This window comes from Podarcis filfolensis, assembly GCF_964270895.1.
Source record: "Podarcis filfolensis genome assembly, chromosome: 14".
Classification (NCBI taxonomy): Eukaryota; Metazoa; Chordata; class Lepidosauria; order Squamata; family Lacertidae; genus Podarcis; species Podarcis filfolensis.
In genome coordinates this window covers 46,275,638-46,300,647 of record NC_139616.1, presented here as the reverse complement: position 1 = coordinate 46,300,647, position 25,010 = coordinate 46,275,638, and the positions used below count along the sequence as shown (strand labels likewise).

General features: G+C 47.2%; 1 protein-coding gene across 1 annotated transcript in view; it reads left to right on the top strand.

Annotated features, from left to right (window-relative positions):
- The window catches only part of MYO15A (myosin XVA), a 93,344-nt gene that overhangs the window by 39,351 nt on the left and 28,983 nt on the right, over nucleotides 1-25,010 (top strand). Inside the window, exons 28-45 of the mRNA XM_083585514.1 lie at nucleotides 2,308-2,543; nucleotides 4,390-4,568; nucleotides 6,026-6,098; nucleotides 7,764-7,952; nucleotides 9,943-10,055; nucleotides 11,663-11,757; nucleotides 12,331-12,484; nucleotides 13,098-13,162; nucleotides 13,645-13,821; nucleotides 15,776-15,857; nucleotides 16,208-16,346; nucleotides 17,076-17,184; nucleotides 19,406-19,535; nucleotides 20,078-20,199; nucleotides 20,885-20,944; nucleotides 21,666-21,741; nucleotides 23,152-23,267; nucleotides 24,379-24,497. Coding sequence (XP_083441640.1) covers nucleotides 2,308-2,543; nucleotides 4,390-4,568; nucleotides 6,026-6,098; nucleotides 7,764-7,952; nucleotides 9,943-10,055; nucleotides 11,663-11,757; nucleotides 12,331-12,484; nucleotides 13,098-13,162; nucleotides 13,645-13,821; nucleotides 15,776-15,857; nucleotides 16,208-16,346; nucleotides 17,076-17,184; nucleotides 19,406-19,535; nucleotides 20,078-20,199; nucleotides 20,885-20,944; nucleotides 21,666-21,741; nucleotides 23,152-23,267; nucleotides 24,379-24,497 — 2,234 coding nt within the window. The remainder of the gene's footprint in view (nucleotides 1-2,307; nucleotides 2,544-4,389; nucleotides 4,569-6,025; nucleotides 6,099-7,763; nucleotides 7,953-9,942; nucleotides 10,056-11,662; nucleotides 11,758-12,330; nucleotides 12,485-13,097; nucleotides 13,163-13,644; nucleotides 13,822-15,775; nucleotides 15,858-16,207; nucleotides 16,347-17,075; nucleotides 17,185-19,405; nucleotides 19,536-20,077; nucleotides 20,200-20,884; nucleotides 20,945-21,665; nucleotides 21,742-23,151; nucleotides 23,268-24,378; nucleotides 24,498-25,010) is intronic.

The following is a 25,010-nucleotide window of genomic DNA, read 5'->3' as shown; positions in this document are numbered from 1 at the left end:
CCTGATCAAATGCAGAGCATGAGTGTCTGTGTCGTCGTACCAGCGGCGGAGAGGGTTAGGGAAGAAATATGGCTCAGTTCGCATGCAAACATGAACCTACATAATTCACCAGAACAATATGAGAAACTGAAAAACAGCCATTTGGAAATCTCTGAATTTGCACATCTCTGAATTTTGCAATGCAATTCTCCGGCCAAGTAACATGTACAAAGATGCTGGAGCAAGGAGTCTGTAAAAATGCATCTATGTTCCATGAGCTAGTTAAGACTCTCATAATTTCTCAGTAAATTCTGTTACATCATATAAATGAGAGCCAATTCTGACCCATCTTGCATGCAAGAGCTTTAAGGCTGCAGAGTAAGGAATGATGAAAACCTCAGGCTTTTTGTATTATTATTATTATTAGTAGTAGTAGCAGTTTTAGTCATAGTAGTACTATTAAAATTCCTATACCACCCTTCATCTGAGGATCACAGGGCAGTTGGCAATATAAAAACACAAAAATGCATAACATAGTAACAAGGAAAAAACAATATCCTCCATGGTATTTATTGTTTATTTATTGAACAACAAAAACAGGCAGTACACATGTAGAGGGGAAAAAGAAACATTAACAACAAACGAATATAAACTAAGGATTTCATAACTTTCTACTCCCCCCTAAACACAGACGTATAAGACTCCTCCAGACCACAGTAGATTCTACCCCAGAGTTTTAAGCTGGAGTTTGGGAGCTTTCAGCCCATCCTTTCTAACCCTAAACAATGATAGATAAATAAATGATTAACTGTCATAATTAAATGTTGCACATAATAAAGTCACTAAGCTAAGCAGAAACCATAGTAAAATACATCAGAGTACTGTAAAAAGCATATGTAATCAGAAAGGTTTGTCGAGCTACATTTTTCAAAGGGTGATGTGAGGTTAACATAAGAATTCACGGAGGGGGAGAGGTCGGGTAAAGAAGAAGAAAGGAAAAGACAGGGTAGGAAAAAGAGAGGAAATAAATAGCAACAGTAATAATATTCTTAAAGTAAGATGCAGGCCAACTGCATCCTGTGTCTTATTAGGGTTTCAGTTCTGTACTTCTGGAGTTGTTTCTGGATAGGAATTCCAAAAGAGTGTTCTGAACTTCTTCTTGGAGAAAACTGAAGTGCTCAAATTGTAAGAGAACCCATACAAGTAACACTGACACAAAACCCCACACATACACTTAGTAGATAGATAGATAGATAGATAGATAGATAGATAGATAGAGATATAGATAGATAGATAGATAGATAGATAGATAGATAGATAGATAGATATAGAGAGAGAGAGAGATAGACAGACAGATATAGATAGATAGATAGATAGATAGATAGAGATAGATAGATGATAGATAGAGATAGATAGATAGATAGATAGATAGATAGATAGATAGATAGATATAGATAGAGATAGATAGATAGATAGATAGATAGATAGATAGATAGATAGATAGATAGAGATGATAGATAGATAGATAGATAGATAGATAGATAGATAGATAGATAGATAGATAGATGATAGATAGAGATAGATAGATAGATAGATATAGATAATTTATTACGCTCGGAGACCAGCTTATAAAACACACTTGGGGGTACAATCCCAGAAGGAAAACAAACATTTAAAACAATGTACAACAATAAATTTAAAATTTATAAATGTGATAGACATATAGACACTTAAAACTTTAAGATTAGCTACTGCAGAGAGATGACCCAGAGTCACCCATGGAAACAAGTTTGGGGGTTTTCTTGATGACTTAGTTTGAGTCAGGGGATGATCTGCACCTACAGATATGTACACAGAATCTGGCGACCATTGCCTAACAGGAAAAGGTTGAATTTTTGCTTTTCCGGGAGGTCAGCGAGCATCACCAGCAGGGAATCAATGGTCTCACTACGTGCCTCTTCATAAAAGGGACATCTAAAGGATAACACTTAGTAGAAGACTAGAAACATAACCTCCCAACCCCACTCCACTCACCTTTCCCTCCCCCCCTTTTCTTCCTAACCTAACATTGTATGTAACACTAATGCCTCACACCAAATGAAACTGAATTGTAGAAAACACAACTTGAAAAAAGAGACAACACACATGTTTTGGTACACAAAGAAATCTCTCTCACACACACATATGTGTGTGTGTGTATAATTGCAGCACTTCTGGCCCAAAATCTCAGCCTTTAATGAACCTCACAAGGAGAGGGAGGAAGAGGGCGGCGGTTCTGTTGTGGCATGTGGGGTCTGTTTTTCTGGTCACGTCCTCAATCCTTGGCAGATCCTCCGCTTCATGGGCGACCCCCGCCTCAACGGCACACAGGAGGTCCTCTTTGGGAACTACATCGTGCAGAAGGGGCTGTCGATCCCAAGCCTGCGAGACGAGATCCTGGCCCAGATCGCCAACCAAGTGTGGCGCAACACCAACGTCAACAACGAGGAACGTGGCTGGCTCCTGTTGGCCTCCGCCTTCAGTGCCTTTGCGCCTTCCCACAGCCTGGATAAATACTTGCTGAAGTGAGTGGCACCAGCTGGAAGAGCAGGGAGAGGATGAGAAGAAGGCTACTAGCAGCATTGGCTATGGTCTGCCTCCAGTGCGGAAGGCATTATGCTAAGGTTACCAGACGTCCCCATTTCCCGGGGAGAGTCCCCGGATTTACCATATTTTCTACTCCATAAGATGCACCTTTTTCCTCCTAAAAAGTAAGGGGAAATGTCTATGCGTCTTATGGAGCGAATACACTGGACGGCAGAGGGATCCCTCGGCTGCCGCTGCAGTCACAAGCCGAGGGATGCCTCCGCAGCCGGAGCCATGGCTCCTGTCCGTTGCTCGCAGTAAAGCTCTGCGCAGCTCTCACTTTTCTTGCTTTAAAGCAGGAGCAGCAGAGAGCATGTCAGCAGCTCTTGCTCTGCTGGCTTTACAGCGAGGCGGGAGGAGGGACGGACGGGAGCCATGGCTCCCGTCCGTCCCTCCTCCCGCCTCGCTGTAAAGCAAGCAAAGCACCTGTCCCGGTGTCTCCTCCTCCTCTTCTTGCTCCGCCGTCGCTGCGCTTTACAGCGAGGCGGGAGGAGAGATGGGCAAGCAAAGTGAGAGCTGCGCAAAGCAAGACAGAAGCCATGTAAGCGGCTCTCACTTTGCTTGCTTTAAAGCAAGAAAAGCGAGAGCCGCTTACACGCTCTGCGCAGAATATTTTTTTCTTGTTTTCCTCCTCTAAAAAGTAAGTGTGTCTTATGGTCAGGTGCGTGTTATGGAGCGAAAAATACAATGCAGATCAGGCCCCATACAAAATCCATTGAAGTTGAAAAGTGTCCCCAGATTCATTGAAAAAAAATCTGGTAACCTTACATTATGCTCCTGAATACCAGCTGCTAGAAATCATAGGTGGGGAGAGTACTCTTGCGCTCAGGTCCTGCTTGTTGTCTTTTGTCGAAGACATGTTGGAGGGTATGAACTTGTCATCCAGCTGGAAAAGCTTGTCGGAATAAAAATATGTTCAATAGTTCCTAGAAGGTATTAGCTGCTAGTGGGCTCCCAACATATCTCAACCAGGATTATGTTCCACAGAACAGGGGAGCCACACTGAAAGCCCTGCTCCATGTTACTGTCGAGCACGCTTCTGATTTATTTATTTTATTTATTTATTATGATTGATTAAATCTGTTAGTTGCTTGAAGTCTCCTTCCTTGGAGGGTTTTAAGTAGCGGTCGGATGGCCATCTGTTGTGTATTATCTCATTGAGATTCCTGCACTGCAGAGGGTTGGACTAGATGACACTCGGGGTCCCTTTCTGACTCTGCAATTTCTATTATTCAAACAAGCAAGCAAGCAAAAAACCCCACATAGATACATTAAAATCAATAGGGAAAAGAAATACGTTAAAAGCATCCCAACCACCACAGATAGTTAAAGGCCAAAGGCCTGCTTATAGAGGAAAGATATTGCCTGGCACTTAAGGAAATGTAATGAAGGTGCCAGGTGAGTCTCCCTGGGGAGAGCGTTCCACAAATGGGGAGCCACCACAGAAAAGGCCCCGTTCTCATGTTGCCACCCTCCAGACCTGTCGTAGAGGAGACACACAAGGAAGGGGCACACAGATGGTGATTTTAGGCTTCAGTTCAGACTTGGCCAGTCTAGCTCAGTATTGTCTACATACCACCCTTCTCCAACCTGGTGCCCTCCAGATGTTTTGAACTACAACTCCCATCACCCCTAGGCAGCAGAGTTGTGTGGTCAGGAGCCGTGGGCCCTGCCAGGGCTTTGTTATTTTGGCATCTGCCTGAAGGTGCAGGATCCTAGCACCAGGCTCTGCTCCCCGCTTGGCTTATTTATTCTCCCAGGATCTCTGTTTTTCCTCCCCTGCAGATTTGTTTCTGACTACGCTTTCGACGGCTACAAGCCCATCTGCCAGCACAAGCTCATGCAAGCCATGGCTCAGGCCCAGGATGGTGCTGAAGGCGCCCGGGCCTACCCACCCACCCTGCTGGAGTGGGCAACCAGCCGGGACAGAGTCAACATGGCCCTGGATGTTTACTGTTTCAATGGTGAGAGCCCTGGGTACCCAGGAATCAAGGTGCAGAGGGCAAGAAATAGGCTTGGATTAGGAGGACAGGGAGGTGATAGCCCTGTCTAAGGAACTGAGCTCAGCCCCATTGTCTCTTTCGGCCTAATGGGAACCTAGGAAGAAGCGGTCTTATGCCTAGCGATGAGGGAGAAACAAGGTCCTCTCCTTTGAAACTCACACTTCCCTGGATATTGCAATGCAGGTCCCCAGCCAGGTAACATTTACAAAAATGCATATGTGCATAGAAACACATATATTAGCAAAAAACAAGATACAAAGATGCATTATATTAGGGAAGATTGCATTGCGAATGTGTCTACACTGGGAGAACTTTGCACTAAAATTCTGGTGAATTTTCAAGAGGGCTTAAAAAAGAAGAAGAATTCAAAATCGAGTCAGGCCCTTGATTCATCTAGCACAATATTGCCTACACTGATTGGCAGCGGCTCTCCAATGTTTCAGATGGGACATTCGCAGCCCCACCTGGAGATGCTGGAGACTGAACCTGGGACATCATTCAAAGCAGATGCACTACCACCGACCTACACCCCTTCCCCAAATATAATAATAATAATAATAATAATAATAATAATAATAATAATAATAGAATTTATATACCACCCTATAGCCGGGGGTCTTGGGGCAGTTCACAGAATAAAATCAAAATACAAAACCACACCCAACAATATCCCCCTCCAAAAAACCCACATTTTAAAAGGGCATAGGATGTAAATTGGATCAACCAAAGGCCTAAATAAAGGTGTATAATTAAGGAGCCAGGCGAACTTCCCTCTCAGGGAGGAGGCTCACAAAGGAGGGCCTCAGAAGATGATCTCAGGGTCCGGGTAGGTTCATATGTGAAGAAGCGGTCCTTAAGGTATTGCGGTCCTGAGCCGTTGCTCAAATATGAGCAACCAGAGAAGATGGTGCCCCTTTATTGCTTCCCCTTATCTGCTTCTTTCTCTCTCTGGTTAACTGGGGGAAGGGAGAACAGAGGTGTGTAGAGGAACACATTGATCCTTTGGTATGAACACTGGATCACAGACTTGTGCCAGAGATTTCAAAAATTCTGCCACTTTAAGCCAGCAACCTCTGATCATGCGCAGAGTGCTTTTCTTTTTCTGATTAAAAACCCCCCATTTCCCATCAGAAAAGAAAAAGCACTCTGGACATGATCAGAGGACAGATTGGCTTCGAACCCATGTCCATACCCCTTCCTCTGAAAGGGATCTTCTTTTGAAAACGAAATAAAAACAATACTACCACAGTGCTATCCAAAGATCATCTTGTCCTGAGGACAGGAGCAATCCAGCTTTCAAAAAGTGTTTTTTCCCTTGCTCTTTGTCCCTACTGACTTACTAGATTGTTTAAATTGATGCTTATTTTTTAAAATGAAAACCACTTGCATTAAATAGCTCTTTGTTTTTACCACGACAGGAGATCACTTCTGTTGCCCCATCCATTCCTGGACCACCGGAGAAAACCTTGCTGAAAATGTACTGAAATACAGGTAGAAGGAAATGAAAATCTGCTGGGGGCAGGGGCGGGGTCTGCTTGTTGGTGTCCCCATTCCAGGGGAACTGTCTAGCAGAATCAGAAGCCAAAGGGCCTGATACAAAACAGGAAAGGAGCTGTCCAGAAGGCAGCTAGACTAAGAGCAATTCCAACGAGAGTTGGAGGACTGTGCCGTGCTGCTCCAGCCTTCCTAGGGCCCTGATCCTGACCATTATTATGGCATCAGTTCCTCCTTCTGCACAGAACTAGGACAGAGGATGCCTTGTGCTGCCAAATGAGTACACACAGGTCCTGCTTTCTGAATGCAATGAGTTCCTATTAAATCACTCATTAGGCAAACGTTCGCATAAAGAGCTGTCGATTTTCATTATTCCCTAAGGGAGCATTTTGAATCCATGATTTGTCCAGTCAAGTTTCTCTCCCCGCTCCCTGCTTGGTTTTCCCCCCTGAAATGGCTGAAGCCAACCAACAAAAGAGATAAAAAAGGAAACCTGATTTGTCCGATTCCTCCTGCTCCGTGATTTGTCCGACCTCCCTCCTTCCTTGCATGGTTTCTGCCCGAAAATGGTTGCTGCCAACCAGCAAAGTATAAGCAAGGAAGTAAGGAAGAGGGCAAACTCTGGCTGTTCAGATATCTGACTTAGCTGTTTGTGTAGCAAGGTTTGGGGCATAATTGTTTGTGTTCAGATAACTGAATTTGTGGCTATTGTGCCTTCTGATAGCAGGACCTGTATATACTGTGCCAAGGGTACTATGACCAATAGAATCTGGAGACTCAAAAGTTGATGAATACATCCAGGGTGGAGTTCTTGTTATTAAATATACCAAGAAAAAAGCACACCAAGAACTCTGGCCAATATAAGTTTCAAAAGTGGGAGTGGTCCCTACTCACAAATCAATAGTCAATTGTAACAAAAACTAATCCATTCAAAAGTATGTATTCTGAGAAGGATTACAAACTCAAATAGAGATTACAAACTCAAACATGTCATGTACTGTTTGATACTTCCAGCTGATGAAGGTGAATACATTGAAACAGGACCCTGTCCTGGTTTCTGATCCATAATTGACTTCTGACTTCTGCTCAATGATTGAAAAACTAAGATCTTCACGTCAAATCTTACTATGGACTAGCATGAACTTATCTCTACTCATAAACTCTTTAATACTGTAACGAATTATTGTGTTATACATATCCTTATGAGTTTGAGTTTGTAATCTCTGTTTGAGTTTGTAATCCTTGTCAGAATACATACTTTTGAATGGATTAGTTTTTGTTACAACTGACTATTGATTTACGAGTAGGGACCACTCCCACTTTTGAAACGTATATTGACGAGAGTTCTTGGTGCGCTTTTTTCTTGCTAAATCCAGGGTGAGGCACATTAGGTCCCCTGATCTGAATGCTTGCTAAATGGGGGATTGCCCTGGATTATGATGTCGGGGGTTCCCTCTCCCCACCCCCCTCCCTGGTCCTCTAACGGGGTCCTCCCCTCAGGAGGTCTCGTCTGATTCCAGCTCTGGGAATGAACTGCTCCTGACAACTGGGCATTCAGTAGAAGTTACCTTTTGGGATTTTGATCTCTGCTGATCCCCAGTGCCCTACTTCTTCCTGGATTTTAAGCACACATGGCAGCTCAGGACTGATCCTTCTTCACAGGGGGCTTGCAGAGGGGTGGCGAGGCTGGTCAGTCGCCATGAAGGACGGCACCCAGTGGGCTGAGCTGGCCGGCCACGACTACGTCTTGGACCTGGTGTCCGACCTGGAACTCATCCGTGGCTTCCCAAAGCATAAGTCCTACTTCATTGTTGCCTCAGAAGGGCCGGAGAGAAATATTGGCGGCAAAGCGTAAGTAGCAGAGGCGACCTGCTAGCTCTTTCTCTGAACAGTTCAGTGCAGTTTCAAGAGCATGTGGACACAGGTTGCGGAAGATTGTTGGAAGGGCAGGTCTTGAAGAGAACAAGACTGGGTGTCATCTTAGCATGGAAGTGCCCAACCCTTGTGCTTGGGATGCCCAGAGATCAGGGACTGCACTGCTGACAAAAGCTTGCTTTCTGTTTTGCCCTGAGGGAGAGCTAAGTCGGTAGAGCATGAGATTCTTAATGTCAGGGCTGGGGGTTCAAGCCCCACATTGGGTGAAAGATTCCTGCATTGCAGGGGGATGGACTATATACGATTGCTTTCAACTCTACGGTTCTGATTCTATACAGATGTGAAACTGCTCTGATGTTATCCTAGTTGCTGCCATAAAGGATGCGGCTTTTGGTTTTGATGAATCTATGCCTTTACCTTGAATACCAGTCAGATCTGCGCATGGTCAGGATCTTCCCATGTGCTAACCCAGTCTTAGTGAAATATACTCGGAGTCGAGTGTGGATTTTATGCTCTTTACTCAGCTCATAGTAGTGAGGAATGGAAGTTCCCCCAAAATGTCTGCTTTATATACATTATTTACACAATGGGCCCCATGTGATTGGCTATTTCTGGGATTCTCCTGTAGGCCAATCAGGTTGCAGACTCACTTCCACCTGGAGTTGGATTGGGTGGCTCCTACGGACCAATCAGACTGCTGCATTCTGCATCCTATTGTTCTAGGACCAATCAGACTGCTGCATTCTGAATCCTATTGTTCTAGGACCAATCAGACTGCTGCACTTTGGATCCTATTCAACTCAGTACATAACACTTAGGAAATATTTCAATATGCCCACTTCCAAAAACATAAACAATATTAGCAAAAAAGGGGAGGAGGTACTAGTAATAAAGGCTGTTCAGCAACAACAAAACATGTCAGAAAAACCGAGAACCCTTTAAAATATGAGGCTCTTTCAAAATCAGTGGCACAGCCAACAACACTCCCACTACTTTCAGCCCCCCAGGCACCCCCTTAGCGGCAGGGGTTAAAACCCCCCTATGCCACTCACAAGCTCATTTTGGAACACACCACAAAATGGGAAGGAAAGGAATCCCAAAGAGCACAGCACCCACATAGTTCTCTGCAGCGTGTACCCACAGTCTTCCCTGGACAAGGGTTCATGACTCACCCAAGGAGGGTAATAATCTCTTGCCGAGCAATGAAAGGGAGGGGCCACGACAAGCAAAACCAAGCAGCCCATTCCCTTGTGGACAACCTTCCAGGGTGGTGGTTGGAGCCAGAGAGGAAAAAATAAGCAGAGCAACAGCTGTGACTCTTGCCTTCGTACAGGTTACATTTCAGCATGCAGAAAAGCAGAGGTTTTGACACATACCCCTCCACCCAGGCGAGTAAGAGGCATTATCCTAGTTTAGGGACATGCTCCTGCCATGCAAAAAGCACTTAAGGGCACAAAGCAGGGCTCCTGATGGGGGCGCTCTCAGGTGGGCTTAAGGAGAGTCCCCAGGGCAAGATAGAGAGGACAAGCAGCCCACAGACTGGAGGTTCCCCACCCCTGTTGTAGAGTTTAGAAGACAGTGGCGTAGTGTGGGGGGTGCAGGGGGGGCCGTCCGCACCGGGCGCAACATCTGTGGGGGGCGCTCGCACTCGCAGCTCTCTGCCCCTACCTGGCTCACTCACTCTAGGGGGCACAAATTACTTGCCTTGCCCCGGGTGCTGGCAACCCACGCTACGCCACTGTTAGAAGAACAGTGTGCAAGCATGAAACTCTGCATGTGCTGAATGCCCCCTGCAAATAATAAATATTTCCAGCTGGAGTTTTATTTTACCTTGACATTTCCCCCTCTGCTCACTCCCTCTTCTCTTCTTGGTGCCACCCCTGATTTGAAACATGGTATTGTCTGCCCTCTCTCTCCTCCTCCTCCTCCTCCATCTCCCATTGCTCTCCTTCCCTTTTATCCTTAGAGTATTCAGACACAGTTTGGATTCTGGTGAGAAGGTTCCTCCTCCTCCACTTATGAAGGCCCCTACGGTGGCCCCCACCAACCTGCCAGACTCAGAAGGATATTGCAGCCATGGTAAGGACCAAGGGTTCGTCCACCCTTCACTGGTCCTGCGCCTAGAAAGCAGGTTTTCTGCTTGGTCTGTGCTTTCTAGGCATGGATCCAAGCGGTTTTACATTTGCCCTGCTGCTTTCATTGTGAAAACCTGCTCTTTAGCGCTGAATCAGAGCAAACATCAATCACGGAAAACTTGATTGACATTTGCTCCAGTTCAGCAGTAAAGAGTAACTTTTCCTGGAGGGAACTGGGAGGACGAGTGAATGTATGGACAAGCCCTGAGCTTGCCGCTGTGTGTGTGTGTGTGTGTGTGTGCGCGCGCGCATGACAGAAGATCATAACATCGCTCATAGAAAATTTCACCTCCCCTGCCAGCCACCTGATGTCACAATGATGTCAGGCGACCCCTTTTTATTAAATTATTGAGGGCATTTGCACCCTGCTCTTCAGCCAAAAGGACTCCCAGAGTGACTTCCATGCAGTCAATTAAAACCAGGCAGTCCCTGCTTTGCAGACTTGCAATCCAAAAAAGAAAAGAAAAGCACAGTACACAAGGGTAAAAGCGACAGAGAGGGTAGATCGGGAATCAAACTCAGGCACCAATTCTTAAACAGGTGCTCTTATAAATGACCAGCTGGCATAGTTCAGGGGCAGGACCTAGGTATTTGGCAAAGCTGAGCCTTCAGAGTCCCATCTCTCCCACTGAGGCAGCCTGATGGAATGGCTGCCCCCAGCTGGCAGCTGAGGGAGAGGAGGCCAGATGGAACATTTTCATTTGCCTGCATGGTTCAAACCTTTTGTGCTGCCTCTTTGCAAGCCACAACAATCAGCTGGCGGTCACAACGGTGTCTGGGTGGCAGAAGCAGCATCTGTTGAAAGTCCCTCTTTGTCCACCATCCCCCCTCCTTGCCCTGTGAGATTTGTTTTATTGGATTTGTACAAACTAAACACAACAAGAACAGTAAAGAAATAACACTCAAACCCAAACGGAGGCAAACTCAGTTAGCCAAGAGCCCTTTGCTTCCATTATGAAAGTATCGGTTATATAAAAGATGGGTTAACCCAGGATGTCAATCCACCGTGTGGGGCAGGTGGCTGGTAATTATGTTCCTTCGTCACAGCAGATGTTAAAAATCTCTGCCTGTCCACATTAAAAGGATCAACTTGAATAGTCAAAACAAAAAAAAATTTTTCCTTCCAGTAGCACCTTAAAGACCAACTAAGTTAGTTCTTGGTATGAGCTTTCGTGTGCATGCACACGAAAGCTCATACCAAGAACTAACTTAGTTGGTCTTTAAGGTGCTACTGGAAGGAAATTTTTTTTTTTTGTTTTGACTATGGCAGACCAACACGGCTACCTATCTGTAACTTGAATAGTGTTCACCTGTACCTTCCTTTGTGCAGTCAGTGTTCCATCAAAGCCACAGACCATAGTTGTGGGTGCAAAGTTTCAAACGCATTAAAAACCGGGGCTTGCCAACTCTTCTACCCAGCTTACAGGAGCATTTCTGATTAATCACCCTGGCAACCCTGATTTTTGGGCTGAGGGACCCCACGGGAATCATCACATTATGAGGACTGCTTTTTGGCTAATTCCCTTTTATTTGTCTTTCTGAACCCGGAAGCAGATTCAGACACGTTCAGCGAGCCCCGAAGCCAGAAAGGGTTGGATCATTACCTGGACAGCCTTTTTGACCCTGTTCTGTCCTATGGGAATGGGGTAAGGAAAGCGCCGTCCCCTCCCCAATCCCCAGACGCAAAGTGGATTCTACACAGTCAGGCCCAGTGTCCTGTTTCTGAAAGGACACCTAATTCTCAGAATGCTGGAAGGGAGATTTCTTCTGGTGTTAGCAGCCAAAGAAAGGTCTCTCTCCCAAGTGGTAAAACAGATTGTTCTGAACCTCAGATTTTAAAGAAAGAAAAGAAAAACAAAGCAGAAGGTGAACGCACAAAATTCTGAGGTGTGCCAGGCAGCAGTGTTGTCTGGATTCTCTGTCAAACGTGGCAGCAAAAAGGACAGCAATTTCCAGGCTCAACAGCTAGTGAGGGAACAGTTACCCCGAAAGCAAGACAAGCACACCCCTACACACAAACCACTGCACCAAATGTTGGCATGATGCAGGGACAACATTTGCAACAAGGCAGTATGAAAATACCTAGATGGGAAGACTGGTTCCCATTCAGGCCTTGGAGTTTGTCATGCTGGGGAAAGGCCTAGAATTTAGGCCTTATTTCATTTGCGCCACCCTCCTCTCCCCAAGCGCCAACGCTTATTTTTTCCCTCCTGGCCCAGGAACTGGAGAAGCCGGCTGCCGTCTCCCACAGGATGAAGGGAGGAGGCCAGATCGGAGCGGGGAATGGAGGCCAGAGCGATGGAGACGGTGTACCAGCTGAGGGACCTCAAACAGCCGGTGAGTGTAGGCAGTGCTGCCTTCCACGGCCAAACGGTGAGCAACCTAAGTGAGGTCAGCTGTGAAACAATGGATGTGGAATTGTTCCCTTGGAGAAAAATTGAGAGAAAGCCTCCTTTGGCGATTTCTTCAAAGCCTGGTCGGCATCGCCAATGGACAGGGGACTGGGAGTTGTAGTCCAACAAGATCTGGAAGACACATGTTGGCTACACCAATCCTAGGGAGGGGTGCTCTCTGCCCTAGGACACCTTTGAAACATCCAAGGAACATCAATATGACAACGATTTGTTTCGTTTATGAATCAGTTCCCATTAGGCTTCCCAAAGCAATGTATCATGCAATAAAAACTTACATAGAACAATTGAATATAAAAGAAAAAGCTGAAACATTTACATATGCAAGACATTTAAAAACCAATTTATAGATACAAAAACAACTTTAACCACACATATATAAAATCAATTCAGATTTGATACAGATATTAGCTGGGACTGAACCTATGACCTTCTGCATGCCAAGCAGGTGCTCTTGTCCTGAGCTATATCTCTCCCTGACCACAGCACCTGTCACCCCACCTTTGTAAAAAAAAGTCCTTATTAACAGCGTCTGTATACCACACAATAACTGACCTTGTTTCTATTCCACACAGCAGCAACAAATGAGGCCTTGTTGTTGGCCCAGCAAGCTTTCCGTAACCAGCAGGAGTTGCTTCTGGTAAGTAAAGGCAGGACTCAGGAGTCATACATGGCATCGTTCGAGGGTCTGGATAAGGAATGAGCCATCTTATAGAAGTGATGCTATAAAAGGGCCATGCATTCCTACGTTTGACGAACTGTGCTTCCAGTTCTGACCCAGCGCCCTGTCCTGCTTTCTGTTTCCCCATGTACAGCATTCACAAGTGAAATGCTCAGCAGACTAACAAACAGTCTTCTTAACCTCATTTCTGTCACATCTAAGTGCACCCACAGTGGTCCTTCCTTCCTTCCTTCCTTCCTTCCTTCCTTCCTTCCTTCCTTCCTTTTGCTTTAACTCCCTGGGATCATAGGATGTGCCTTTTAAAATTGGCCACTCTCTCTTTTCCATCAGGGTTCCTGCACCTTTAACTGCCGCTTGGGGCCCTGCTGTTAAAAGCGCAGGAGCCCTGCTGGAAAAAGAAGGGTGGCAACCCTAACCCCTGCCCTTTCTCTCTGGGGCAGGCTCAACACATGTCCCAAGTGGAGGCTCTCCGCCGACGGCAGCAGGCTGCTGTAGCAGCGTTGGCTGGTGCAACCTCACTCAGTGCAAGCCCCAGGTCTCCCCAGCACAGAAGCCCTTCCAGGACCCAGAGGAGCGGCACCTATGATGCCGGGCCTCAAGGGGGTCTACCTCCCCAGGTGAGTCTCTTATGCATACAGGTGATGAGACACAAAGAAGATGCCTGCGGTCCTTTGTTCTCTGGTCAGTGGCTAAATACAAGGTGGACAGCCCTCTGGGCCCCCTGTTACCCAGAGATGGTTGTTGAGCGCAAGACATAGCTGGCAGTGACACATGGCTGCATCCCCCCCCCCCAGTGCATCACTGGTTGCAGTGCCTCCTCCAAATGTTGGAGTGGCCCCCACCCTCTGTCCGTCTACCTCATCAACGTCATTATAAGCATCTGCTGCCACCACCGCTGCTCCCCCTCTTCATCTCTGCCACCTACTTCCTTATCAGACAGAGCTACTGAGGAAGCAGGCAAGGACAGCTACTGTGCCTCTGTCTTGCCTACAGCTGTTTCTTCCTTCTTTTTATATTTTTTATTTATTTTTGTGTAATAATTTTTATTCGTTTTCAATTACAATAACCCAATAAAAGCCTCACTGTCACAATACCAAATTATAATACAATTAATAATGCCAATTGTTCAGATGCCAAATGATATTATTTTGTTGGCCCCCTGCACGCTAGAATTGATTATTTGATAATTTACTTTTAACTCTGCATTCCAGTTACACACCAGTCAGAATAACAAAGCCTTATAACCTTCCTTTTAAAATAATAATAATAATACTGCTTTTATTTATTTTCATGGTACAGAAGATAAATTTTGAGAAAACAATTGTTACAACAGTAAATAACAAATAACTTGTGCTGATAAAATTACAGACTTTTATCATGCCATGTGCTAAAATTTCATTGAATTGGTCTAAAAGAACATGCCCCGTTTTCCCATGAGTGCTGGGTGGATTCTTGCCACAGTCTGAACAATTTATGTATTCAATAAACATTTGCCATATGTTATAAAAGGAATATGGATTGTGTTTGCCCTTTGCCGCTCTCAGCTGACATGTTAGTTTCTCAGCCATGCTATTGACCATACTCTGTTACACCAAGAATCAATCTTCAGCCCAACACCAGATTTCCAACACCCATATGGAAATGGTCAATAGAAAGGTTAAGAGGTCATCTTTAGGATAGTCGTGAGCAGACGGGATCCTAAGCCCAAGTAGTGCTAGTGCAGGGGACATTTCAGTTGTTTTGTTGTATACCAGGCTTATTTCTTTGAAGACAGCATTCTTCTTTGAAGATGTCACAACACCACCACATATGGTAAATATGTACCTTTGACTGTGCATGACCTCCAACAATTGGGATTGACTTCCTTGCATGTTCGGGATAGCCGCACTGGTGCATAATGCCACCCTTCTAATCCCTGCCAAGCTAGAACAAGGGCCAGGTGAGCAAACAAGTTGTAGTGGTGAAGAAGAAGAGCAGGCACAAGGAGGTCGTGCCAGGGGTTCCCCCTGCTCTGGTGCGTCTCCTCGACAGTTATGCCAGCCTTTGATGACAACCCTAGAAGGTTGCATAGGTCTGGCTTGTGCTCTCGCGGCCCAGAGGCTGCTTCCCTCACCTCTTCTGAGACACTGCGTGCTTTTGCTGAAATCTTTGTGCCCTCCTTTAGGTGACCTCGAGCTGCCCGACACTGGATATCTCTCTGCCCGTATTCATTTCACTCACCTCCAAAGCTGGCCTGGCCATCACCGCTGGGTTTTGTTTGTTTTTTTCAAGCTGCGTGCCCAGTCGGGAACAGCAGGTCTTCAAATCCACAGTTCTGTGGTAGAGCAATGGACCAGGTTTGGTGGAGCTGGGGAGGGGAGAGAGCAGTTTCAGGAGGGGCTCTGGGCACACCCCAATATCCAGGGAATGGCTTTTAAGTGTGGGGAGAAGACCCAAGAGAGGGCTTGGGAATGGTCTCAGTTTGGGCTAGGTGGCTCAAGAGTACTGTTCTAGATTTTGTTCTAGCTCCCAGCTCCAGAATTCTGAGGCTGTGACTCATCCCAGTGTTCAATTTCACCCCCTCCGTGGCAGAGAGAAGCCGAGAAAGGGCTGGTAGACGGCACTGCAGCAGCACCGAGCCTTACACAAGACATGCCGTTCTTTCAGAAATCTGGTAAGGAGTTTCTGTTTTCGCCAGTGGTGGCTGGGGCCAGAGGCAAAAACAGGGAGAGCAACGAATGACGTTTTTACCTTTGCACTGTAGACTATTTTCTACTGACACTCACCCCCATCCCCGTTCAGGGAAGCAGAGGGGCATTATCAGAGTTGAATGACGCATGCCAGCCAGGCAAAAACATGTGGGGTGTGAGGCATGGCTGGGTGTGGACTGGGTAGAGTTCAGAGAGCCAGAGAGAAAGGCCTGGAGGCCAACATGTGGCCCCTGGAGCCTGAAGTTCCCCAACCCACAATTTACACAAACAGGCCACTGTTGTCTCGCTTCTTTTTCTGTCCTTCCTTGCGCAGATCCCGCCTCCAGGCTGCGCGCTGGTGAGCTTGTCCGCCACTCCAAGCTGAACTCGGAGTACATTCCGGAGCCGACGCAGAACATCCGCAACATTATCAAGCAGTACCAGCAACCTGCACGCATCCCAGAACCCATCAGGTCAGATCCAAGCTCACGAAAGCTGGCACCTCTTCCAGTCTTTAGGCCCCGGAGACACGCAGTTGTGCCAGCTCTTGCTAACATGGAACCTACATGTGCAAATAATGTCAGAGACTGGCAGGACACTGGAGGGTGCACACTGGGGGGGAGGGGGGCTGACGTCTGACTTGGGAAAGGGGGCCCATCAGGGACATGCAGCGCACCAGGGGAAGGTACATAAATTTGGTGGAGGGGGAGTGGTCCCCTGCTTCTGCAGCTGCTCCATAGACCAAATACCTGGGGAATAGCTGCCCCTAGACGCTAAACTGGTGTGCATGGGTATTCGGAACTCTGGAAACTGCTGCAACTGTCAGCTTTGACAATAAATGCTGTGAGCATTATTTTGGCTAGGGAGTGTTCTTGAGAAATAATATTACCAATAAATAATAATAGACAGCCGTATAAGTTACCATAGGCCCTCCAGATGTCCAAATAAGCATCCACCCGAAATGGGTACCTATATGAGATATATCTGAATGTGTCCGGGTCCTCAGACCGTGGTGTAATAGATGGCAGGTGTTTATTCTTCCAGCTTTGAAGTTTAAGTCTCTCAGCGCAGCCACAAACCACCGGCTTGCTTCACAATCTTGAACTCTCGACACGGTGCTTGTGAGGGTTCTGTTAGGTAGCTGGAGAGGAGTGCTTGCATGAATCCCTTGGCGGTTCTATACACCTCACATTTCTTTGCAGGAAGGAAGGCGGGAAAGTATTTGTGAAGAAAATGGATCCCCACGAGGAAGCCTTGATGATCCTGAAAGGACAGCTTGCAGCCACGGAGGCACCAGCACGGCCTGCTCCGGTATGGTGGGGGGCGACTGAATACATGCATCACAGCAAGGCAGGGCTGCCTTGTGGATTAGGGAAACAGGATTCTCTGTGAGGAAGTGTCAGTTGTCTGTATCTATGCAGTGCCAACCAGCCCAACTGGGCTCGACCCACCCTGAGTGTTGTTTCAGGATAGGGAGAGGAAAGCCAGGTGTGCTGCAGGCAGTGGGCTGCCCCGTGATGGACCAATGTCAATGGAAGTCACCTCAAAGGTGAGATGACAAAGGGACATATCCCTCTGCTGTCTCCCCTTCTGGGACGCCACTGAGGAGCCAAGGACTACACCCACATGGAAGCGGCAGAGAGCTGCTGGAAGGGCCAGGAGTGAAAGGCAGGGAAGTGGAGATCTCCCAGGGTGAGGAGACAAGGAGAGGAAAGCTCCCGGGGTGGGAGAGCAAGTGGATCTGTCGTTTTCTATAGGTGGCCAGGACTAAGAGCTCCCTTGAAGAGAAGATTCTGTACCTGTGTGCAACCTTTATATTTTGGATACCCTGCTGCAGATTTTCTGCTATCTCTGTGCTGTTGCTGCTAAGAGAATTTGTATTTTGTTACTTACTCCTTATTGTAATTGTTGCTACCGTTGTTTTCCTTTTGCCCTACTTTTCTGACTGGGTTGCCCCAGTTTTAATTGTGCTTATGTAATTGCTTTTTGCTTTTATGTTGCATAGGTTTTACATTATGCAGTATATTTCTGTTGTGGGTTCTAAACTGCCCCGTGGTCTACTGACAAAGGGTGGTATATAAAGTTTAAGAATAAGAATAAGAATAAGAATAATTAATAATTCTTATTATAATACTACTACTACTACTAATAATAATAATAATAATAATTTATTATTTATACCCCACCCATCTGGCTGGGTTTCCCCAGCCACTCTGGGCAGCTTCCAACAAAACACTAAAATTCAATAACCTATTAAACATTAAAAGCTTCCCTAAACAGGGCTGCCCTAAACAGGGCATGTTGTGGATGTGCAAATGCAGCTCTCCTCTCCATCTGGTCCTTGGGATTCTCTCTAGACTACCCCTCCACACACCAGTCACTGTCACAGATTTACATCCCGTTGAGTGTTTTAACCTGGCAGGAATGTATCTTCAACTCAGATAACAATGCCTTTTGCCTGCCGGCTTGGAGAATAGAGAGCTGTGTGTGCTGAAACTACATCTATTGCACCAAGGTGAAATTTGATCCCTTGCTCCACCCACATTTGTCTCTGGCCCCACCCACCACTGGCTCTTGGCTCCTGGAAGGCTTCCCAGAAGGGAATGTGGCCCTTGTGAAGAAGGGTACCCAGTTCTGATTTAGGGACCCACCTAGGAAAGCAGACAGTAAAAGTGCCAGCCCCGTGTGTGTTTCTTGTTACGTGGCGAGTTCCCGACCCCCTCAGTTGGAAGTAATGACACATGACACAGTTATTAAGGTTAATGGGCTTTAAAAAGCCACAACTTTATTGGTTACAGGTGATGAGTGGTATTGACTTAGGCATTGGTCCTAAACGACTAAATCCAACTCCAGCCTGTCTGCTTGAAGTCCGGGAAGGGTTAACCACCAGCAGGGGGAGCCCTGCTCAACTAGGAACTCTCCCAGGGTCACCGATAGGGGGCTTGACTTAGGCCCTAGCCTCCCCAGGCTTCGGACAGGGCCACGCCCACCAAAATCCTTTATCGGACTACCCTTCAATATGTGGGGCAGGTGATGGCGCTACCTCCCCTCTTCCTTCTACAGAACAATACCAATGCCTAACCGCCAATTCCCAGAAAGTTGTGATGCTTTGCCACGAGGTAGGTGAAAACCAAGTGGCTGGTGCCAATTTGCCAAGTGGAAAAATTCCTACCAGGCCCCTCAACAGTGACCAACCAAGTTCCATAGCACCTTATATGGTTGGAGGGTGGGAAAACAGGAACAGCTGGCGGGCGGCAAAGAGGGAGATCCCTGGCTGCGTCCTGCCTTTATAGGGCAGGCCACGCCCCCGAATCAGCCGATTGGCCGGCTGGGGGGTGACGCGGCCAGGAATCCCCCCAATAACACGGGGCTGGCCTCCACCCACTATGCATGTGGAGGGGCCGTGAAGCCCGCAACCCCACCTCCTCCTTAAGGCTTTGGCAAACCAGGACTGGCAGTGCTCCTGCTGAACATGCTCTGAGTGCCAGCTCAGGTTTGCGGCTCTGTGATGTGGGGATTGGCTTGCTTGCAGGTCATCAGGGAGTTGGGAGCCAAGGAGGCAGTAGCCATGGTGAAGCCTGTGACTTGTGCCAAGGTGGCTGTGCCCTCTGCCATCCGCCTGCCACCCGCCATCACCAGATCTTTCCCTGAGGCCTCTCCAGGTAAAGAATGGCTTTGTGTTCTCTGTGCTTGATTCCTTGACTGGGTGAACTGCCTCTTGGCCTGCCTGAGGCCTGGTGTTCACATGCAGCAGAATGAGGTGGTGGACTCTGAAGTAAGTTCAGGTGGGAGGTGCCATCTTTTACTTCTCCCTCCTGCGTAAATGCTCTGTTTTTCAGCTACTCGTGCCTCTGTAGCTTGGAGAGCACCTGGACTGGGGGTGGCCAAACAAACGGTGGTTAAGCAAGGCTGTTGGTTTCAGACATAATGCTGAACCATAGTTAAAACAAACCGTGGTTTGTGAGCCAACAGTAAACCATGGCTTTGTTTGTTGCAAGAAAGCAAGCCATGGTTAGTCTACTGGGCTGGGTTTGGACGTTCAAACAAACCATGCTTTGGCTAAACCAGGCCTCAGACATGATACTTGTGTGATCTACCATGGCTCCTTGGGTATGGGATGTGGCCTTTCCTTACTTAACAGAGAGCCCTGGGGGGCTGGCTGTTCCTTCTCCAGCACAGCTACTGACCAATTCCTCTTTTCTAGTGTCGGTCTCACGTGAACTATCAACTGAGGATGAACTTATCCAGACGCGGCTTCACCGTCGTTGCAGTGAGGAGTTCTATGCATACCGCAATGTCTCTTGGAAAATCTATCTCAGGAAAGAGGTATTTCCCCTGAGTAAGGCTGCTCTCTCCTTTTCCTCATTAACAAGGCGGGGTTGGAAGAGATATGATAAGGGAAGTAACAGGGAACCAGGTAGAGAGCCTTCTCAGTAGTGGCACCTGCCCTGTGGAGCGCCCTCCCTCTATCTCATAAGCTGCGACACGTATGCTTGGGTGGAGAAGGCTGTATAAAGACTGGAGAAAAATAAAATGTACTGTATTTTTCGCTCTATAAGACGCACCAGACCACAAGACGCACCTAGTTTTTGGAGGAGGAAAGCAAGAAAAAAAATATTCTGAATCTCAGAAGCCAGAACAGCAAGAGGGATAGCTGCACAGTGAAAGCAGCAATCCCTTTTGCTGTTCTGGCTTCTGGGTTAGCTGCGCAGCCTGCATTCACTCCATAAGACACACACACATTTCCCCTTACTTTTTAGGAGGGGAAAAAGTGAGTCTTATAGAGCAAAAAATACAGTACATTTGTTCCCCCACCCACACACTTTCTCTTCTGGCCCCGTCCACCATTGCCATGTGGCCCTGTGAAGGTCCATCAGAAGGGAATGCAGCTCTCAGGCCGAAAATGTCTCCCCACCCTTGGCTTAGATGAACGCACCTTGGTTTGTTCCAGCAGTGCTCTTAGGGTGGTTCTGCTCTCTCCCTGGTCACCTTCTGCTCTCTTTCCTGGCAGGTTTTCTACCCAAAGGACAGCATCAACAACCCTCTTGTGCTAGATCTCCTTTTCCGGCAGGTGAGATTCCGGTTCTGCTTCCAGCTGCTTCGGTGGGGCTGTTCCTCAAATCTTTCCTTGCACCAAGAGGTGCACCCCAGATCCCTTGCAATGCACACAGCCACACATGACCTGAGAGAGTTCCACCTCGGCATCCTCTCTGAGGATGTCCTTAATATTGTGCATTCATGGTTACTTGAGCTCATGATGGTATTGGGGCAGTGAAGTGTGATCCCACATTGTTGTTGTTGTTGTTGTTGTTGTTGTTGTTGTTGTTGTTGTTGTTGTTATTAAACTATTAAATTTATATATTGCCCTTCATCCAAGGATCATAGGGCAGTTTGTAGCATAAAAACACAAAAATGCATAACATAATAACATACAAAACAATACCCCCCACCCCTGTTTGAAAGGTAATAGATGGTTTACTTTGCAAAAGGTCTGGGAGAAGAGGAAGGTTTTTGCCTGGCACCTAAAGATATGCAATGAAAATGCCAGTCGATCCTCCCTGGCATCTGGTTGGCCACTGTGAGAACAGGATGCTGGAGTAGATGGGCCATTGGCCTGATCCAGCACAGGGTTGTCTTGCGTTCTTACGAGTTTTGGTACTTCTAAAGGAGCCTTCCTAGTGCCCTTCAGATGTTTTGGGTGCTGACTCATTGGGGCTGATGGGAGCCAGCGTCCAAAACATCTGGAGGGCACCAGGTTGGGGAAGGCTGACGCAATGCATTTCTCCTTGCAGATCTTCAACGATACCTTGTCCGAGGCCTGCATACGCATCACTCAGGAGGAGAGACTTCGCATGAAGGCCCTTTTCGGTAACCCTTGTTGTTTCAGCTGGGGGGGGGGCTTGTTATCTTTGGCTCTTCCCTTCCCAATCCTGCCCAGGGCAACATAAAGCCATAGACCTGAAATAAGTTCCAGAAAAAAAAGGTCAGCCCATTTGTTCAAGAGGATCCAAGGAGGGACAAGGGAATAAACATTTATATACAGATAAATTATGTGTTTATAATAATTTGCATGGTGTGGAGGAAGTGGCGAGGGTGGGGGGGGAGAGAAATAAGAAGGAAGGAAGAGAAAGAAAGAAAGAGAAGTTATTTTCCATTTCTCATAATGCAATAGCTATGGGGTCATCCAGTGATTGGGCTTTGATTCAGGACAAAGGTGTGTGTTGTTCCCAGAACACCTACTTAATTTATGGAATTCGCTGCCACAAGATGTGCTGGTGTCTGCTGCCTTAGAAGGCTTTAGAAGGACATGAGACAGATTCATAAAGTTGGGATGGGCCCCCCTGGCCTTCGAGAAACTGTTGAATTTTCTCATCCCTGGCTGCGTTGGCTTTGCTGGCTGGGGCTGAAGTGAAGGCCCAAGACAGGTGTTGATCATCATGTGAGCTGCGCGCAGGTGGTCTGAAGCGAGCTACCACCATTCCTGTGGAGCCTCCTTTTATTGAGACAAATATGCAAGCCAGGCAAATACATTTTTGGGCTGTGACCTTTACACATCTTCCGTCCCGAAATCGTGGGGTGGTACAAAGCTATTTTGGCTGTTCCACAGCGTCATTTTCCCCTTGCACAGTGTATGACGAATGGAGACAAAAGTCTCATGGAAAAGGGTTACAGACAGGACACCGCTGACTGCTGAGACCGCAAAAGGTCAGACCTAGGAAACGATGTTCCAGACAGCCATGGCTTGTCTGAGGGGGACTTTTTCCTGCACCCCAGGGTCACACATGCAGGCAGACTGTGGCTGCCTGCTGGCGGGGAAGTGTGCACCCTCCGGACCCCACTCCTCGCTCTGCGATATCCCTACATGGGGCAGATGAGAAGTAGAGCCCAACAACATCGGCAGGGCCAAAGTTTCCCTATTCCTGTCATAGAGGCTAGGTCTGTTAGTGGCAGCCAGCCACGAAGGCTAAATGGAGCCTCATGTTCAAGGGCAGTGTATCTTTGAATGGTAATTGTTTTGGCCAAACTCTGGCCTTCCTGTGAACCTGTGGGCTTCTGAAACCATCTGGTTGGCTATTGTGGGAAGGATATGCGGCTAGATTTAAAAATGGGCCCCCTGTAGCCTGTTTCAACAGGGTTCTTCCTCAAAGGCAGGATTTATTCCTGCCAGCCAAAGTCCTGCCATTAACTTAGGCTTGCCCATTCTCTCACGCTCAAGTAACTGAGGGATCCTGTGGGATCCGAGAGTGGTGTAAAGCCAGCCTCTGTTTCTTTCCTCAGCGGAAAACAAGCTGGACTCCTTTAGTCCAGTGGCCGATGAAAGCGTCAAGAAGGAGATCATCAGCGTTGCCCGAAATGGCTGGGAAGTGTATTTCTCCCGCCTTTTCCCTGCTACGGTAAGAAGCATCCACATTTGCACCCTTATTGCAGCAACAAAACCCTTAAATCCGCTTAAATCCAGGCAAACTGAGTAGACGAAAGAAGGGGAACCTGGTGCCTTCTAGATGTTGCTGAACTCCAACTCCCATCATGCCTGGCCATTGGCCATGCTGACTGGGGCTGATGGGATCTGGAGTCCAACAACATCTGGGGGTCCATAGGGTTCCCCATCTCTGTCATAGGACAGGATCTACTGCTTTAGCCACTGTCCTGCTCCCACCCAAGACATGCAGACAGAGCCTCTTGTGAGCAAGAAAGATATCTTTATTCAGGTGGGTAACAGTACAGGCTCAGCATCAGAAACAGAGCCCAGAAGCCACAATTCAGGAGTTCAGAAACCGGCAGAAACTGGAAAGAGAATAAAACAATTTAAAAATTCTGAAGAAATGTGCATGCACACGAAAGCTCATACCAATAACTAACTTAGTTGGTCTCTAAGGTGCTACTGGAAGGATTTTTAAAAATTATTTTATTTTATTTTGTTTCGACAATTTAAAAAGCCAGCATAAAGCCAAACTTTGGAGCTCACGGCACATTGAATCTGGGCAGGCACCTTTGCTGTACTGCTGTTGGTGTCTGTTAAAATTTTTTTTTGTTTAAGCAGTCTAACCAGACATGTACACTAGACATAATATATTGTAATATATTCCTGCCTTGTGGGTGCTCTAATAACTGGCCCTTTCAGCCTTTGTTTCTTGATGGCTTATCCCCATTTGCTGCAGTTTTAACCAAACCTTGATTAATTCTAACTTTGACTAATTCCAGGAATTATGGGTTTCCCAACACCCACAAACGCTGAGAGCCTGAACACATAACAAGGGAACAACCTGTTCTCTTTTTATTTCTTTTGGCTAACTTCTTTTTAACATCTGATTCCATCTGCAATTTTAGTGTATATTTTCTGTGCTTTTTAAATTATTTACTTATTTTATTATTAATTATTAAATTTGCATGTCGTCCTTCATCCAAGGCATTGCTCTCTCTTAGATGCCCCTTGCTCTCCAGGCTCACCCTCCCTCCATGAGCTGAGCCATGCCATGCCTAACGGCTCTGTCTTGCTCTTTTCAGGGCAGTGTGGGCACCGGAGTCCAGATCCTGGCTGTGTCTGACACAGGGATCAAACTGCTGCGACTGGTCAAGGGCACCAACTTACCTGGGGAGCAGCTCCGGGTGCTGCGGGGCTACAGGTGAGGCTGCAGGGTTGGCCGGGATCCCTGGGAGGAGATGGAAAGGTGAAGGACAGGGAAATGCGGGTAGGTTTAGTGAGGAGTGGGTCTCATCAGCTCGCAGCATCAGGGAAGGGCTGTATAGCTTGGTGGTGGAGCACCTGGTTTGCATGCGAAGGGACCAATCCATGGCATCTCCAGGTAGGGATGGGAGAACCCTCCTGCCTGAAACACCCTGGAGAGCCGCTGCCAATCAGTGTAGGCAGCACTGAGCCAGATGAACCAAAGGCCCGACTCGGCTTGTAGGGGAATGGCTATAGCTCATCGCTGTGGTCTAAACCACTGAGCCTCTTGGGTCTGCCATTCAGAAGGTCGGCGGTTCAAATCCCCCTGACAGGGTGAGCTCCCGTTGCTTGGTCCCAGCTCCTGCCAGTTCGAAAGCACGCCGGTGCAAGTAGATAAATAGGTACCACTGCGGCGGGAAGATAAATGGCGTTTCCGTGCGCTCTGATTTCCATCCCAGTGTGCCAGAAA